Raw genomic sequence first — 16,444 nt, forward strand, 5'->3', positions numbered from 1 at the left:
CAAAAAATAAAGAATGGTCAGAATTAAAGGAGTCAAAAATAGTTAATCAGTTTAGGGACTGTGTTTATGTGTTCCCTCCCTTCTTAGGGGTAGTTAGAGTGACAGTAAAGGAGCAATACTCAAAAGGGGGGCAGAGGCTGTTGCTGAAGAAGCAGTAGATGAGGGGGTTGATGGCACTGTTCAAGGCTGGCAGGTTCTGAATAATCACAGATGCGTAGAAGCGCTCTTTGGTCTCAGGGAGTATGTTGAAGTTGTCCAGGATATCAAAAAGAAAGTAAGGGCTCCAACAGAGAACAAATGCTGCAGAAGAGACAGAGAGAGGAAGAGCTTGACATTGGATAGTTTAGCAATTTAGGGAGGTAATTACACACTCTTGGAGAGACTGTCATAACACATAAATATCTGTTCATACAAAAAAAAGCCCCTCTCCCCAATCAAGATCTTATTTAAGAGAATAGTTATTAGATTGTGCTTTTATTTGTGTTTATTTTTATTTTAATGCCTATAAAATATATTACGTGTGTTTCTCTAAGTGTTTAGAGTGCTCCCTCTAGACATATTGAGACACTTCTGAACACTACACAACACATAAAGGGTAAATAGGTAGCCAGTTAAAGCATCATCAGTTATAGCGAAGTGCTCTTTTAATGGTCCCTGGAGTGAGCAGCCAATCTAAATGTACACACAGCCAAAATGCCATTCCGTGACAGCGCTGCCTGTCACAGCCACCTATTAAAATAAGGTTTTCAGACACCCAGGAGCAAGGAATGACACTCCTTCACACTGCATTACTGCAAACTAACATGACATTTGGCATGCTAGCTGAAGGTGCTGTGTACATGGAGTGTGCAGGAAGATTCTCCTAATTTCCTGTTCTGCCATTTGAGAGATGAATTTGAGGAAGCGAAAAGACGACTGTACTGCTCATAGCCTCTGCTTTTGTTCAGAGGTGATAGGGAAAAAAAGGCCACAGATCTAGCTTTATTTGCAGGCATAGGGAATTAATCCGTCCCTCACAAATTTCTATGCCGTCTCTTCTCACAAAAGCTTTTGATTCAGGATTTACATAGAAATGTTGAGACAGGCAGTTCACTCAACTAAGCTATAAATACCTGGGTTGCAAACATATAGGTAATTGTGAAATGAGACACATGATCGCATCCTGACTCAGGTGAGACAGCAGAATGATCTTGTGCCCGCTTTCTTGTCACATTAATCAGAATTTCTTTGCTGGCAGTCAGCTGAGTGCTCACTGAAAATGCAAGGAAGAGTTAAGCTCCCCTCCTGTTTTCTAAAACAACCGAACAGGAGGTGTCTATGCACAGATATATGCAAAACAGCAATACACAGTGTCAGTGTAGATCATAGCACTGACTACGCAGAACTTTAGGTGGCTTTAAAAAAATCCATAGATGTTAGGTGTCAATCTGTTTGTACATCAAGAGATGCTGGGTGCCTAACATCATCAAGGTCTGCTGAAATACTGAGCATCCATGCCCACTCTCAGCAGCTGATGGCCTTGCAATAGTAGCTGTGTCTGGCAAAAGCATTCTCTGACTGCCATGCAGAAAATTTCAGACATGGAGAAGCTGCTCTTGGGCTTATGAGCCGTATGAATCACACTGGCCTCTCTCACATGTGCAGATGCTAGCACTAGACAGTGAGCTAAGCTACTCAAGTGGCTGTTCTCACAATATTCTCCAATCTGAATTTTGCATAGTGTTGGAAAGAGGAGCAATCTCTATTTCAGTGTCAAGGGATGACTGTCAGCCCTTGGGAGTAAACAGCTTCGGTTCCTTTCCTGCATGTCTCTGGCAGCTAATCACAGGCCCTGTGTGATGCTGCCCTTATTTACTGAGATAGAATATCAGCCTCCTAATTGCATCACAATAATGTCATTTCCCTGGGAGACAGAGAACACCTGCACTAAGTAATCTGCTGCCCAGTTGGGAAAGGAGAGCTCATTCCTTTCATCTTAACAGGCAACACACCTGTGACATCAAATGCAATTGCTGCACATCTGACCTCTTCTCTCCCTTGCACCACCCCAGCAGCTCACATGTTGTACAGTGTCTCTAAGCCTAAAAGACAACTCAGTTGCCAAATCTTTCAGCAGTCTGGATGGGAAAGAGATGACTCCTTCCTTTTTTCCTTTTAGACATTGACTCTTTAATGTCTTTATGCACACAAGGGGCTGTGCACCCAATTTCATTTAAGGCTTATGTCAGATGCCTAAAATAGGAGTGTATCAGCTAGAAGAGAGAGGAAGGACAAGATCAGAAGGCAAGATAGGTGTCTAAGTAAAGCTCCTTCTCCAAGCCATCTACTTTGTCTGCTGATGATAGAGATTGCTGAGGAAAAGCAGCTTCCTAATGCCAGCATCCTCCCTAGCTACCAGCTGTGGGGCTTTTCACTTACCAAGGATAATTACAATGCTGTATTTGATCGCTTTCACTTTCGCCCTGGATATGAACCCACGCCTGGTGTAGCCAGTGGAGGTTTTGCCACCTGGGAAAAGAACAGTTCAGCTAGTGAAAGAATAGGACTGGTGTGTGGATGTGTCAGTGTACCTTGACAGGCAGGACAGGAATACACAGCCCCATCTTCCCCTGGTGTCAGTCAGGATCTCAGTATTTCCTGAAATTTGGACACTTGCAAGTCTGCTTAAGTTGAACAATCAAAACCTGAGCCACCCAAAATAAAAAGGGGAAATGTAAGCAGAGTAGGTCTTCCTGAAGCATTGAGGCATGTATAGCCCTGGGATGGAACACTCAGATAATTTCAGAGCTTTCTGTGGCCAGGAGTTTCTGATCTTGAGCAAAATTCAAACTTGCAAGGACATGTGAAAACTCAGAAAAAGTGTTGCTTAGTATATGCTAGAAAAAAAACTATTCTGGAAGTGGACAAAGTTCTAGGAACAGGAATTCTAACCTCTAGAATAAGTAGTTTTTACTTTTTGTTCGTTTTCTCACAGATGTTTCCTATTGTGTCTCTAAAGAGAATTTAGTGTCAAAGGAAAGAAGGTAAATAATGTAGAAATGAGTTATGAATCAACATATACAGAAACCCCATTCCCAGTGCAGTGGTGGGGGCCCTATGTGACACTGCATGTCCAAGCACCCCCAGATTGGCGGGAATCAGCCAGAATTGAATCATGAGGCTGGAGTCATGGGTGTGCTGAGACTCACCAGGACAGCTGGATATGATGACAGCCTGAGCTTTGCTCTTCACCCAGATGGTTCGAATCACAATGGAGTAGATGACGCTGCAGAAGGGGAAGAGCTGCTGGTATTAGGCACAATAAATGTAACAGACATCCTGGTCATTTGTGCTGTAAGAGCACACTCATCTATGTGTAAGGAGTTCACAGAGATGATGGGACTGCATAGGAATAATAATAGTAAATGACAATAATAATAATAATAATAATAGTAATAATAAATATGATATGACTCTCCCACAGTATTTTTCAGAAGCAGATCTGAAGACTTTTCACCATGGAAGTCCTTATGGTTGTCTGGCTTTGTAGATGTCAAATCTGAGGCTCAGAGGAATGCAGTGATTTGGCCAAAAATCTCGCAGGCAAGAGCTCATTGGTGATTTTGAGCTAGCCAAAGCCAAATCCATCTGAGTATCAGCCCTGGAACACCAGCTCTGATGAGGGAAGCAAGGGAGGGACCTGGTTTTGCAGTATATGCACTTCTATTTTGCTGCTACATTGTGGGTATGAAGCTCGTGAATAAAATTTCACCCTGGGGAATTTGATGAGGGCAGGATCCATGAGAAATGCAAATAAATACAGCAGTGCTCAGTTTTGGGTCTCAGGGTCCTGTGGTGGCAATCAAGAGGACAGAAGTGTCAGATAAATGGGAAGAATTAGATGATTCAAAACCAGTTCCACCACAATTTGCATATTTAGGGAGGTTTATATACTTTCAGTATGAAAGATAAAAACTGCCCTAGTACACAATGACCTTGTATAGTTATTATCTTTCTCTATGCAGTAACCAGTCTGGTCTTCTATTGATTTAATATAGAATAGGTAAAAATAATTAGTTCAGGCTGAAGAGCTATTGGAACCCATGTTCTTCTTGATGATGTTAATTGCCATAAACCTTAGTGGTCCTTATGTGAAAAAGGTGCAATGAAGGACGTAATTTCAGGGTGTTTTATAGAGGCAAAAATGTATCTTACTGTTATGTGGCTTATTTTTGTTATCAGAAGAGGCATTATTCTTATTAGAACTTTCAGACTGGTATACGAGTCTTTCCTACAGCACCCTCAACTGTTGACGCGCTTGCAAAGGCAGTATTTGTGCTCAAAAAGCTGTGGAGGTTTGGAGGTTTCCTTTCCGTGGAAGTTTGAGCCATCTGGTTTCCAGGCTTAGTAGGTGAGAGCTGTAAATTCAATGTGCAGTCAGGGCTGTGCAGCAGAGCCGTAGCATCCTTGCCCGGTGAGGGGTTTGCATGCATCTGCCGTGGACTACAATTTGCTCTCCTTAATCCCTTCAAAAGTCCAGCTTGGCTCCCAGCTGATTTAAGCATTTTCCTTTTATCTCCTGGCTTTTCAAGAGCCTGTTTATTTAACAGCTCATACACTTGAGAGTTTCTCTGTATCTTTACAGACAATGGTGGAAAATTTACGTATCATTTCACCTTTGATTATTCCAATGAATCAGAATGTATTATAATGATAATTGTTGTCATCTCAAAAAAAATTCCAGCCGGCTCTTAAAAGCCCTATTTCTATTTTCTTCCTATCCTGCCAGCTCTAGCCTGACCTCTTTATTTGCAATTGAAAGTGTCCTCTCTGATGCAGATTTTCCTTTGTCCACCAGGACATATTGAGAGTTCCTTAAGCATCAGGATAAAGGAGTCTAACTCTGTAGTCAAAATATTCAGACTCCTTACTTTCAGCCAAATTCCATAAGGATTGAATTATGAAGCCAGGCTTCTCACTTGCTTTCCCTTTGACCCCAGAATTCCTGCCCTCTTGGCTGCAGAGTCTGGTAGCGGCATGTCTTTTGCCAGATACAGTTACAGCATCTGTCTTCTTCGTTGGCATTTCACATATGAGATTACATGCTGATTCATTTGAAACCTTAATTTTTAGAACTCCAGAGGAAAGTTGAATTCTTGTTTTCATCCAGCATCTTATAAAGTACCGCCAACATAGTGGATCTGTGTGGGTGTTTTTGCCTCTGTTCACCTTTCGTTTCTGTGCAGCTGAAGCCACTGGAGCCTTCCTTATCAGGAATGGACTGGAGGTGGTGTAAAGCTGCTCAGGGTGGATGTCAGGAAAGACGAGTCACTTGTCATGCTTGGTAAACTTCTGAGCAAATCTTGTGCCAGCCACAGTTATTCATTTATGATTTGATCTCTCTGGGACTCCAGTTCATAGTAGTGCCTAAGCTGTTTTTTTTTCCCCCAGCAATGGTGGCATGCAGCAAAGAAACTGGAATTTCCAGAAACATGTCTCCTAAAGCATGGGATCATAACAGGCAACTACATGTGTGTTTCAAAGCCACAAAAGTAAAAAGAGGGCGCTTATGGAAGAGAAGTATTTTTCTTACAAGGGAAAATAAGCCTTTTTACAGAATATATTTGTAGCTCCTTTCCTTCTTGGGAAAGGCGGCTGGAGGAGGATGAAGAGGTTGGTCAAATCTCAAAGAAATTCTCACTAGAAAAATAAAGTGGCAGATGAGAAAAGAGTAGCAGGGAACAGATGACAAACCGGTATTCAGAGGAGTGTTTGGCAATACTCTGCACCATTCCAACCATATCCTAATCTCTGTTCCCTTCCTCTGGATGTTGAACTGCTCAGCCTTCACTGTATTATATAATTATATGTAATTATATAATGCCGAGGTGTAAAAGCACGTGGTACACATTGCCACAAACCTCTTTTTCCAACCCATGTAATATGCCTGCATGCTGTTTGCCCTTGTCTCCACTGAAAGCACTGGGAGATGGGATGTGCAGTTCTTTAGGTCCAGATGCTGTCAGGCTTCTTTGTGTCTGTAAGTGCGGTGGAAAAGTCAAAGCTGGACGAAAAACTCATCCAAGCCATTCTGAAAAGTAGCTGCTCAGGCTTTGAAGACTGCAGGATAGAAAGGACATGCTTTTGATCTGAAAATGTGATGATTTTTCTAACCCTGATAAAACGCATATCTCGAGATATGGAAAACACAAAAATATGGCTCACATTATGGATGTATCTCAGAAATTAAACTCTTTGCATCTCCAAAAACAATTTAGCTTGATCCAGATTCTAAAGAATTAAGAGGCATGTTCGTCATAACCTGATGTTAGTTAATGGTGTTGTTTAATATGCCTCATTGGTAATTACAGCACTTTTTATCCATGTAAATACGTAACTCATGGTTAGTCATACAAATGCAACTGTGAATAATCCCACCCCATCTTTAATTTTAATTCATAGACCACTTCTTTTTTTTTTTTAATAAACTTTGTTCTGGTAAATCTATGTATTGATATTAACAATCATAAGCATTATTGATCTGCCCACTCTTTAAATACCGATTTTTTTTAAAGTAAATAATTGCAGTATGACAGCATCCCACGCAGCCTCAGTATTTTCTAGTAAAAGGAGTGGCAAAAGTGCACTTAAGCTCCCCATTCTATTTATCATCCTATTGTTCCTTATAAATTATCTGTGCAAAGTGATGCATCTGCTTTGTTTTATGGTAGCTAATTTACAGCACTATTTGTCTAAAGAGAAAAGTAACCTCATCTGAACAAACCACTGCAGGCACATGTAATGGGTAAGTGAAGAGATGGGCAGACATTAGAACATATGTGGAAAATCTAAGGTTTTTATTTAGAAATGGAAATCGCAGGCAAAAATGAATGGGCTCACTGAATCTAGTTCAAAAAATGACCTTTAGTATTTTTATTAATGGTATTTCCAGTCCCTTTATTTGATTTAATTCAGAGAAATACCTTTTATTTAATCTATTTTTTATTTCATTGCAATGCCTTGGGTTTAATTCCATATTTTTCCTTTTAGCTGATTCTGGTTTTTTTCTCGTCTAATTATTTTTCAGCTGTTCCAAAGCAAATGTTCTCTTTGGAGTTTAGATTTTAAACAGCAGATGGATATCTTTTCCCTCTGTGTTTCAAGAGGAGTTTTAGCAATTTTTTTTTAAAACATGAGTTTACAATTATATTAGGTAAATGTCTATGTATTATATTTATAATGTTAAAATATAAAAAATATATTTAGCAATCATGAATAACAGCTAAAAGACTCTGAATTTCTGGATACTCAAGTGCCAGAAAATAATTATGTTTTGGCACAGAGCAGCAATGCAGAATAGAAACCCAGTAGGTCTTCTGTCTCCCCATCACAGGTTCTGAGGGGCCCAGGTGCAAATATTTACAGGAGAGCAGTGTGTAATCTTGATTTGACCCATATTTAACCTCTGTTCAGCAGTGCCCCAGAGGTTTTCAACCATCACAGATACCATTTGAGCTTTGCTTGGGATATTTCGGCGTAGGAGAAAAGGCTTTGGTTATAGCTGATGACACTTGTCCCAGAAGAGGAGAGAACTAATTACTGCAGGTTCCCTAATTACTTTTTATGAGTTTTCTGGGGTTTAGTCAGTTTATAATATCAGCTGCAGAAGAAGTGGTAGAATAATGTAAATAAGAGGGAACAGGTCCAATTTTTAAGCACTGTAAAGAAATACTTGACTCAGAATCTGTGGCCCTTCCTGTACTACACTGAGACAGTGGGGACAAGGGAAGTTTTACTATGAAAAGAACAAATATTCTCCACTTTTTTCAGCTCTCAAAGATATCCACACACTTGGATTAAAAATACAAATCATAGCTTTACTTTTTCTTTTCATTATTCGGTTCTTGTTCATTGGTATTATAATCAGATAAAAAAACTTGCTGAAAAACCACAAGCTCTGATAACTGATTGCTGATTCTCTAGTTGTGAAGAAGTGGTAGGAATAGACCTCAGAAGTATTAAAATCTTTCAGGTTTTTGCAGTTTTCTTAATAAATTACCTTTCTATATATACATTTTTTTAAAAAGCGGGGTGGGGAGGTAGAGAATGGTGTTTTCTTCTGGTTCATGTTTTGGCTTGGAATCTATAGAGTTTGCTCACACCACATCTGGGGGTTTAGCTTGTCAGTGGAAGGGTTTTCCAGAGTAAGCATAAGGTTATCAGCTAAATAATTCATTCCATGGGCTGCAGTGTTATGAATAACACAACTCCTGCAAGTTGGTTGAAGGCTGTCAGGAACATGTGAAGTCAGCTCCACTGAGAGAGCTGAGGGATGGATGAGAGAAGCTTAAAAGATGATGGTGTCTGGACTGTAACAAGTGAAAACAGCTCAGCCAAAGCAGCATATCTAGTGTGGAATTAAGTCCTGCACCTGAAAAGTAAGATTTTATCCTTTGTACGCACTTCAGATGAGCAGCACCAGAAAAAGTGCTGTCATCAGTGAACTGCTTTGCTCTAGAGGTTAGGTTTTCAGCAGATTCAGGCAGCAGAACTAATTAAGAATTAACTCCGCCAGCCAGTGTCCCACATTGCGTCAGACACCTGCCAGGCAGCTAAATCAGAGTGCTTCAGCAGAGAAAATAAAGTAGCTGTGCAAACAATATGAATTCTTGAAGAAAAGGTTTTATTTTTTTCCCTGTGTGCATCCTGCCTTGCTTCCTCACTAAGTGTGGCATATGCCTTGGCTTCTGCTTATATGTATTCACGGCTTCTTCTACTGATCCTTGGCTTTTCAGTTGCACATTTATGGATCTTCTCTCCATTGTTATGCTGTGGCATTTTTTGAATAACATCTTTGGCTAAAGGTCATTAAATTAAAAAAAAAAAATCACAAAATGCCTTCCTACATTTATTAAATATTGCCTTTCATTTTTATAAATAATCTCTTGACAGAGTAACCCACGACTGGGATGTACGTGATCTCTCTCACCCTCATGAAATAGCATCTCGCTTGTCATCAAACCTCCTGGGCATCTGAAAGTATTGGGTGGAACAAAACTTTTACAGAGAAACTGAGTCCCTGGAGATGTTAACAGACCTTCCTGCTGTTCTTGAGCCACAAACTGCTTACCAGAGTATTTGTACGCTGCAGCCACATCAGGTGGATTAGCTTTAAACTCCTGGACTGCCAATAACTTTTAAAGAAACAGATGTCACACCTTCAGGCTGTGTTGACAGATGTTTTACAGATACATCAGCTGGGAAGCTGCAACCTTCACTTTTATGCTTGAGACTTAAAAAAGGTGTTCTAAAAAATAGCCATTTCCTTCCAAATTGCATGGCATTTTTTCGTAATGTCTCTGCTGACTTGCCCTGATGCTAATCCTCTTTTTCTGTGGTTTTAGACAATCCTCCCTGTTCTGAAGAAAATAGTATCACTGACAACTAGAAGTAAATCAGCACAAATCCTTCCCTGCACCACTCCCTTTCCTTCTTTCCAGTGCCAGACACCACTTTGGACCTGTCAAAAATCTGACTTCTTCTGGCAAGGACACAGGAGCATTTGTGTTAATAAACAGTGAAACCAGGAAAGTTTCTGGGTAGGTGACGGACACTGTGCTGCTCCTGGCTCCAAAGCCAGTTCCTGTCCTGCCATAAACTTCTTGTGTAAAAGTTGCTTAAGGTTAAAGCCACAAAAATTTTAGGATGTTTTATTCATGTCTCAGATGTCAGGGCAATCACATGAAATGCCAGTTTCACTGCCTTTCTCTTTCCCCTCATGTCTTCATCACCTTCTTGCTTCTGGGGATCTACCGTGAAGCAAATCACAGAGCTGATCTGGTTTGAATATCTTTCTTTGGCAGGGAGGAGGGGAGCATAATGTCAACAGCTCTGAAACATTTATTGCTATGTAGCTTCCCTTTTCTTGCCAGACAAGTATAGATGGTGTGTAAAAGGAGTGGCTGGTCTGTAATAGAAACCATGCAAATCTGTATGTTTGAGTGTGAAAGAGATGTTTCACACACCTATGGAATGACTGTAACTGGGCAGTCTGTGGGGTTTTATTTCCTAGAACACTTAAGATGCTGGCTAGAATTTCCCAACTGCTACCTATTTGAGAAAGCTCATAAAAGAGACCCTTTCACAGTAACAGCCAGCCTCAAAGTTTTCTAGTGCCATTTTTTTTCACCGTTAAATTGCTTTTTGTCCGTGCAGTGTATGTTTATTGCTTTTGCTGCTGGGCTGCAGATCTACCCACATTTTTATTTACGTATTACCAAGAATATTTTTTTTTGTATATTGAAAACTAGGCTGGCTTTCAGAGACAGAGAAATGATCCTACCTAGGAAGAGCCATTGGACAACTTGGGAGTAGTTTTCCCTCTCTTGCCATTGTGCCATCGTGTCCTTTCTTTAAGAAGAACATTCTTGATTTTTTTTTTTATTATGTCTATGCAATCTAGCACAAAAATGGAAGGTTTAGCAAACTGACATGTTGTGAGCAAAGTGTAAAAATCATCCCTTTTCTCAGGGAGCAACACTGGTCCATTTTGAGTCCATATCAAAAAGTCATCTAGATGAGTTCAAGAACCACATGGTTTTGATTCTATCAGAGATTGACTTGTTACCATTAGAAGATGCAGAACTTGATCTCTGTGATAAAACAGTAATAAACTTCCAGGCATTTATTTAGATTATGTAGTCAGTCCTGTCATCATCTAGAAAAGATCAGCCTCTGCACACCACACTCTCACCCAGGGTACTAATAAGCAGGAAGCTAAGTGAGACTCCTGGCTCGTAACTTGTTGGAAAAGCAGATGGACCAAGAGATAAATCCAAGGCACACTGCAAACTTAGTTCCCCTCTCAGAGTCCAAGCAGCCCGTCACCAAATTACGGGGGGAAAAAGAAGTCCCAGCAAGTCTTTCTTGCTGCTAACAAGAAGAGATGGACACAAAGAAATACAATTGTAACCTTGCTAGTGAAAGAGAAAAAAAGGGAAAGAAAAATGAAGGCTTGAAGAAATGTTATTGCCACTGGCAGCACTTTGAGGCAGTTAAGGAGCCTCACTCCCCTTCCACATCTGATTTTGACTGCTCTTTTGCATTGGTGGCTCCTCGTGGCTAGTTAACTTCTGTTTAATGGAGCTAATGGCAGTGCCCTGGAGGGAGGCGATAAACTTTACTGATCACGAAGCACAGTCTGCAGTATTGGTTGACCTCAGTTTAATACAGGTTCTGCAGATTGTCTTTGGGATTAGGGGCAAATCAGGCTCAAATATCTGCAGCTTAGGTTTCCTGTTACAAAACAGGAAGAATTACATTTGTTCATATTTTAGGAGTGGTTGGCAGCTTCCATGCTTGGAGATTTCTTTCCAGTCCTGGTGAAGGAACACTTGTCGAGTACTGTGAAGCTTGAGAGCACTTCAAGTTAATTTTAGTTTAATTAGCGCTAAGTGTAGTTTCCTGTTCTTCTATTAAAATTATCTTTTGTAATAATGGATAAATATTCATACTGGGTTTATAAAAATATCTTTCAAGCCTGAAGCTGTGGAGATAAGTGGACACACTTAGAGATTCAGAGAAAGTGTTTCTGGCAGTTAATACCACACGGAGAACACCCAGGGCAAGTACAACGACCCGTGTATTATGTGATAAAAACCAAAGCAGCTATGCAGCAGGTATGGAAATGAAATTGTAATGAATGAGTAGAAATTAAAGCATTAAGCTGATTGCACACTTGACAGCTTTCACCACACACTTGCTGACTGGGGTTCAGGCTTACCTGATAATGATCAGAGGAATGAAATACACCAGGAAAGCCACCACAGTCATGTAGGGGATCCAGTAGGAGTCATCAGGCCAGAGAGCCCAGCACTGCACTTCCCCATTGGAGAGCTGCTGCTTCCCAAAAATAATCAGAGTTGGTATGGAAAACAGGAAAGAGAGGCTCCAAGCCACTCCAATAAGCACTTTCGCCTGTCTTTCTGTGTACGAGAGTCAAACAGACAGTGTCAGTGGGGTTGTTGGTGCGAGTGAACCCTTGCAGCACTACTGACAGAAAGGCAGGGAGGAGGAAGAAATTCTGTGAAGAAAGGGAATTTTAGGCTGCGGCTGTCTGATGCTGAAAAGACTTCAAAGGAGAATAGGGATTTCATCGCTTTCTCATGATAAATTGTCACGCCATTATGGGCTTGTATTTTGCAAGTTTTATTTAAGGATGTTTAGGCCCTGTTGAATCTGAAACACTACGAGAAAGGTCAGGGTCAGCAAGTCAGAAACATGAAATGCAAATGGTACCTCTACGCCACCAAGAAAACATCATGAATGGATGTAAAGGTCTGCAGGCCTGCCCTACTTCATGCCTAGTGATGAACCTTGAAGGGAGAAAGATTGCTAAACATTTCCTATGAGGAAAAAGAAAATGTCTCAATTCAGGATCAGAACAAGACTGCATAACCATCTGCTTTTAACTCCAGCTGCAACTTTACTGTCCCAAAGAAATGTGGACCTGAAGAGCCTGGGCATCCCCTGCACTTCACTTTATCATGATGGGGACCAAACCCAGCTCCTGTTGATAACCCCAAGTCACGCCAAGAGTGGACTGCTAACCATGAGACCGGGCAGATGATGGTGCTCAAGTGCCCAGCCCTGTTTTATCTGCTGCAAAATACAGGAACTGGGAGATCCTGCTGGACTTCATGGTGAAGAACAGGAGCTGAAGGATCCCAAAACCTCAGTCAGGTTTGGGTTACTGCATCCTCTTGATTTCTGGCCACTGCCAAGTGGGGAAAAACAAGTGGGAAACCAAGTGATGCCTAGTGGCACCCATGGGATTTTGTAAATATCAGTGGGTTGGAGCAAAAAGTCCCAAGGCTTTAATATTCAAAAACCTCCACCTTCTTGCTAAAATCCAGTTAGCCCTAGCTGAAAAGTGTGGGGAAAAAGGGGTGGTCTGCAGAGTACCTATGATTCTCGGGGACAGTTGTTCCTTCTCAGCCAGACTGTGAGAAGAACAGATGGGAACAGATTTTTTTTGATCTGGGAAGCTTTAGTGTTCAAATACTTTATTGTCCTAAAAAATACCCGAGGTTGTGTGTGAAATAGAAAATCACTTTAAATTATGCATATCAAGAAGTATGTCTTTCCTCCTTGAAGCTCAAAGAGCAATACAAAAGCATGTGGGTGAGACATTCAAAAAGTAATTTTATGCTTTATAAAACATCAGTTGCAAATATTCAGTTATCCTGCTCATTTTTAAATGCTACCCACGTTCAGCAAAGTATGGTCTTGCTAATCTAGGGCTTAAGGGAACTCTGATGACATCTGCGTAAGTGAGAGGGTTAGATTAAGGCTATAAATATTGTACAGGCAAAGGAGAACTGTGAAGTTTCCCAAAGCATAACAGAATAAACTTAGCAAAAGGGATATTAAGAATAAATTTTGAAAAATATTTCCTGACAGAAAGGACATTTCAAATGTGAACTAACTACTTAAACTACAATCATGCAAGCCTCAGTGGGGCCCACCTGTGTTTTTCTAACTGAAAAAGATCAGAGCTGGAAAAGAAACCATATTTTTTTTTGTTGTATAGCATGACCTTAATTTGAACAGAACTGGGCAATTTGGGTTGGGCAAGAGTGGTATTGTATCTTTGTGTTTCATACACAAATGAACACTCATTTCCTGCAATGTTCATTTATTCTTATTTTCAAATGTCCCTTGCATTTGGTAGAATATGGCCTTGCTAGTTTAAAGGGCTTTACAGAGCTGATAGGTAAGTAGATTTTTTTTTTATCGGAATAATGTTAATCTTCTGCCTCACCAGCAGGGCTTTTTTTTGTGCTGCATTTTTAATAGTTGCTCTAATATGCTCTAAATGCCAGCAAATCACATAACTAGAGCTATATCTGTTATAAATGAAATCAAATAACAACTTTTGAAATACAATATTCTATTCAACCAGTCTGAGCATTTTGCTTTAGAGTTTTCCATGCTGGGGTGGCCACGACCAACTCGCAGGGTTGGGATGGGAATCTCAGTTGTGAGCTCTGGCTCTGACTCTCCTAAAAGATGTTTCCATGTGACTGTCCCCTCTGCTCTGCTCCCACCATCCACACATTCTGACAATGGGTTTGAGCACATCTCTCAACTCCCAGCAACTGGGACAGGGAGTCACCTCATGGAAGGATTTTTGCTTCCTGCCATCCAGAATGTCAATGCTATGCAATCCTTTGATAAATTGAGTGCCACTTTAAAATTAGGTTTTAAATCCAGAGAGAGCAGAGATGATCCAGAATCTCAGTGATAGCACTGTTTTCAGCCCAAAGCTATGCAAGGATCAGTTTACATATTTTTGGGTTTTGTCTTTTACTTAAGCATTTCTTCTTTCACCTATTGTTTAGTTTGCGTGTTGTTTGCACATACCTTTTCAACATGATGAAGTATTTACAAAATATTTTCTGCTATAACTCTTCAGTTTCTTTTCTTTTTTGATCTTAATTTTACAATTTATTCTTAATACCCTCTTGGTTGTAGAATTAGGTGTCTTATAGTAAAAGCTTTAGGATTAGAAGGCATATTTCCTTCCCATCCTGCAATTTCTGTGGTCATTTATGTACTTGCAAAGTATAAAATATTCAGCTGTTGAAGTTTGCTTTCTTAAAAACCATGCAAAGAACAGCTCATTGCAAATGCTTTTTAACAGGACTTGGGGCTAGTAACTAAATCACGATTTTAAAAATTGTTTGACATTTTCAAAGTGAAATATTTGATTTTTTTCTAAAATTATATTTCAAGGCTACACAGAAACATAATTTTTTAAATCAGTAAGAAGAAAGAACTCTTTTGTTTCGTGATTGAAGGATTTTGGGGGGATAAGGGTATCATTTTGAAAGAAATTTGCCACAGGTTGAGTCAGAACTGTTCATGAAGTTCCTCTGTGTCATCACCAGTGACAAAGATTTGTAAATCTCTTTGTTCTCTATCTGAAGAATAGCTAAGAGGGCATTTCAAAAGCATCCCACATGGCACCTCTGCAAGAAATAGCTGGGTGCAAAAGGTGATTATTTTATGTATGTTCCAGAAAGTTGCTATGATAAATATACCTCTCTAGAGCCTTCTTTTGGATTTGCAGCTGCCTTCTTTTTTCCTTTGAACATGGTCTTTGCTTGTGCAACAGTGTCAGGTGGCAAGAGGCAGGTGAGTTTTGTCAGTTTTGTCATTTCTCTCTGTTTGTGACCTTTTTCCCCCGACTAGAGATGCACCCAGCTGATGACTCTCCTACCTTTGACTGGGGGTAATGTCTGCTCTTCTCCAGTCTTAAAAAAACCCCCCCAAAATCTTTATGGTATAGGTATAGGAGATGGGATTAAAAAAAAAAAAAAGCTTTTATGAAGATTTGAAATGATTTGTTGTGGGTTTGTTTCAACTCCAAAGTGCTTTTCAAAGATTAATCATCAAATTCTTTACTATGCCCAGGTGGTGATTTAACAAGTGCTGCTTTTTGTGCACCATGCATAAGGAAGAAATGCCAGCAGGTTTGTCCCACAGCTCATCCTGCTCAGCCAGCAGGTTTATGAGCCCCTGCCCCACCTGGTTTATGAGCCCTCCTGCAGGAGCTGTAGAGCAATGCCACCCCTCCCGAAGCCCACTGAAAAAACCTTGATATCCATCTCCCTGTTCTGAAAGAGTTGATCTGCACACTGGGGAATATAAATCTAAATTTCACACAAGTATTTGAAGCTTCCAGACCTTAACATCTGCCAAAGCTGCACCACTGTCTCAGCTGTGATTGACTCACAGGTTTTTAAGGCCAGAAGGACCATTAATCTGATCCCCTGAATAGAGCCGTCTGGCAAAAGCCATCATTACTCCAAAACAAGAATGATATTTGCATCTGATTAAAGCACATCCACCAGACCTCATGCTTCTTCTAACTGTTCTTCTTCCTCCCCACCTGCTATTTCTGTTTCTTCACTCAGTGCAACATACTTAACACCCCACTTTGGTTCTGTAGGAAAGAAATAATTTTCTTTAAACTGTACTGCTAAGAGGCCAGGATATACCTGAATGCTGTAAAAAAACCTGAAACTAAACAAACAGAAGAAATTACAAGAAACAATAGGTATCCAAACTTATATGCTATATATTTTGAAGATATATCAAACTATTGTATGAATTAGACTACCCCACCCTCCATCCAAGTTATTTTTTAATGTGAATAAATAGACAGTACAGATATTTCAGCTCCTACAGTCAGTATAGTGACACAAGGCTTTTCCTCCTAATAACCTTCTGAAAATGCTGGAAGATAATGAAAACCACTATACTTTTAAAAATGTCATTTCATTCTTTGCTAACACAATACTTATAAAAACTGCTGAGGGCTAAGTGGAGTTTAATAAATCTTGAAACCACAGCTCCCTCATCATTTACAAAACTGTAACAGAGTTCAAACGTAGCCAGA

The 16,444-nt window shown here is 40.2% G+C and overlaps 1 protein-coding gene across 1 annotated transcript in view; it reads right to left on the reverse strand.

The window, feature by feature from the left end:
• The window catches only part of NPSR1 (neuropeptide S receptor 1), a 62,725-nt gene that overhangs the window by 2,374 nt on the left and 43,907 nt on the right, over positions 1-16,444 (reverse strand). Inside the window, exons 5-8 of the mRNA XM_017734460.1 lie at positions 11,762-11,963; positions 3,189-3,265; positions 2,419-2,508; positions 119-300 (exon numbers count right to left, since the gene is read on the reverse strand). Coding sequence (XP_017589949.1) covers positions 119-300; positions 2,419-2,508; positions 3,189-3,265; positions 11,762-11,963 — 551 coding nt within the window. The remainder of the gene's footprint in view (positions 1-118; positions 301-2,418; positions 2,509-3,188; positions 3,266-11,761; positions 11,964-16,444) is intronic.

Source organism: Corvus brachyrhynchos, unplaced genomic scaffold, assembly GCF_000691975.1.
Source record: "Corvus brachyrhynchos isolate BGI_N302 unplaced genomic scaffold, ASM69197v1 scaffold94, whole genome shotgun sequence".
NCBI classification, from domain to species: domain Eukaryota; kingdom Metazoa; phylum Chordata; class Aves; order Passeriformes; family Corvidae; genus Corvus; species Corvus brachyrhynchos.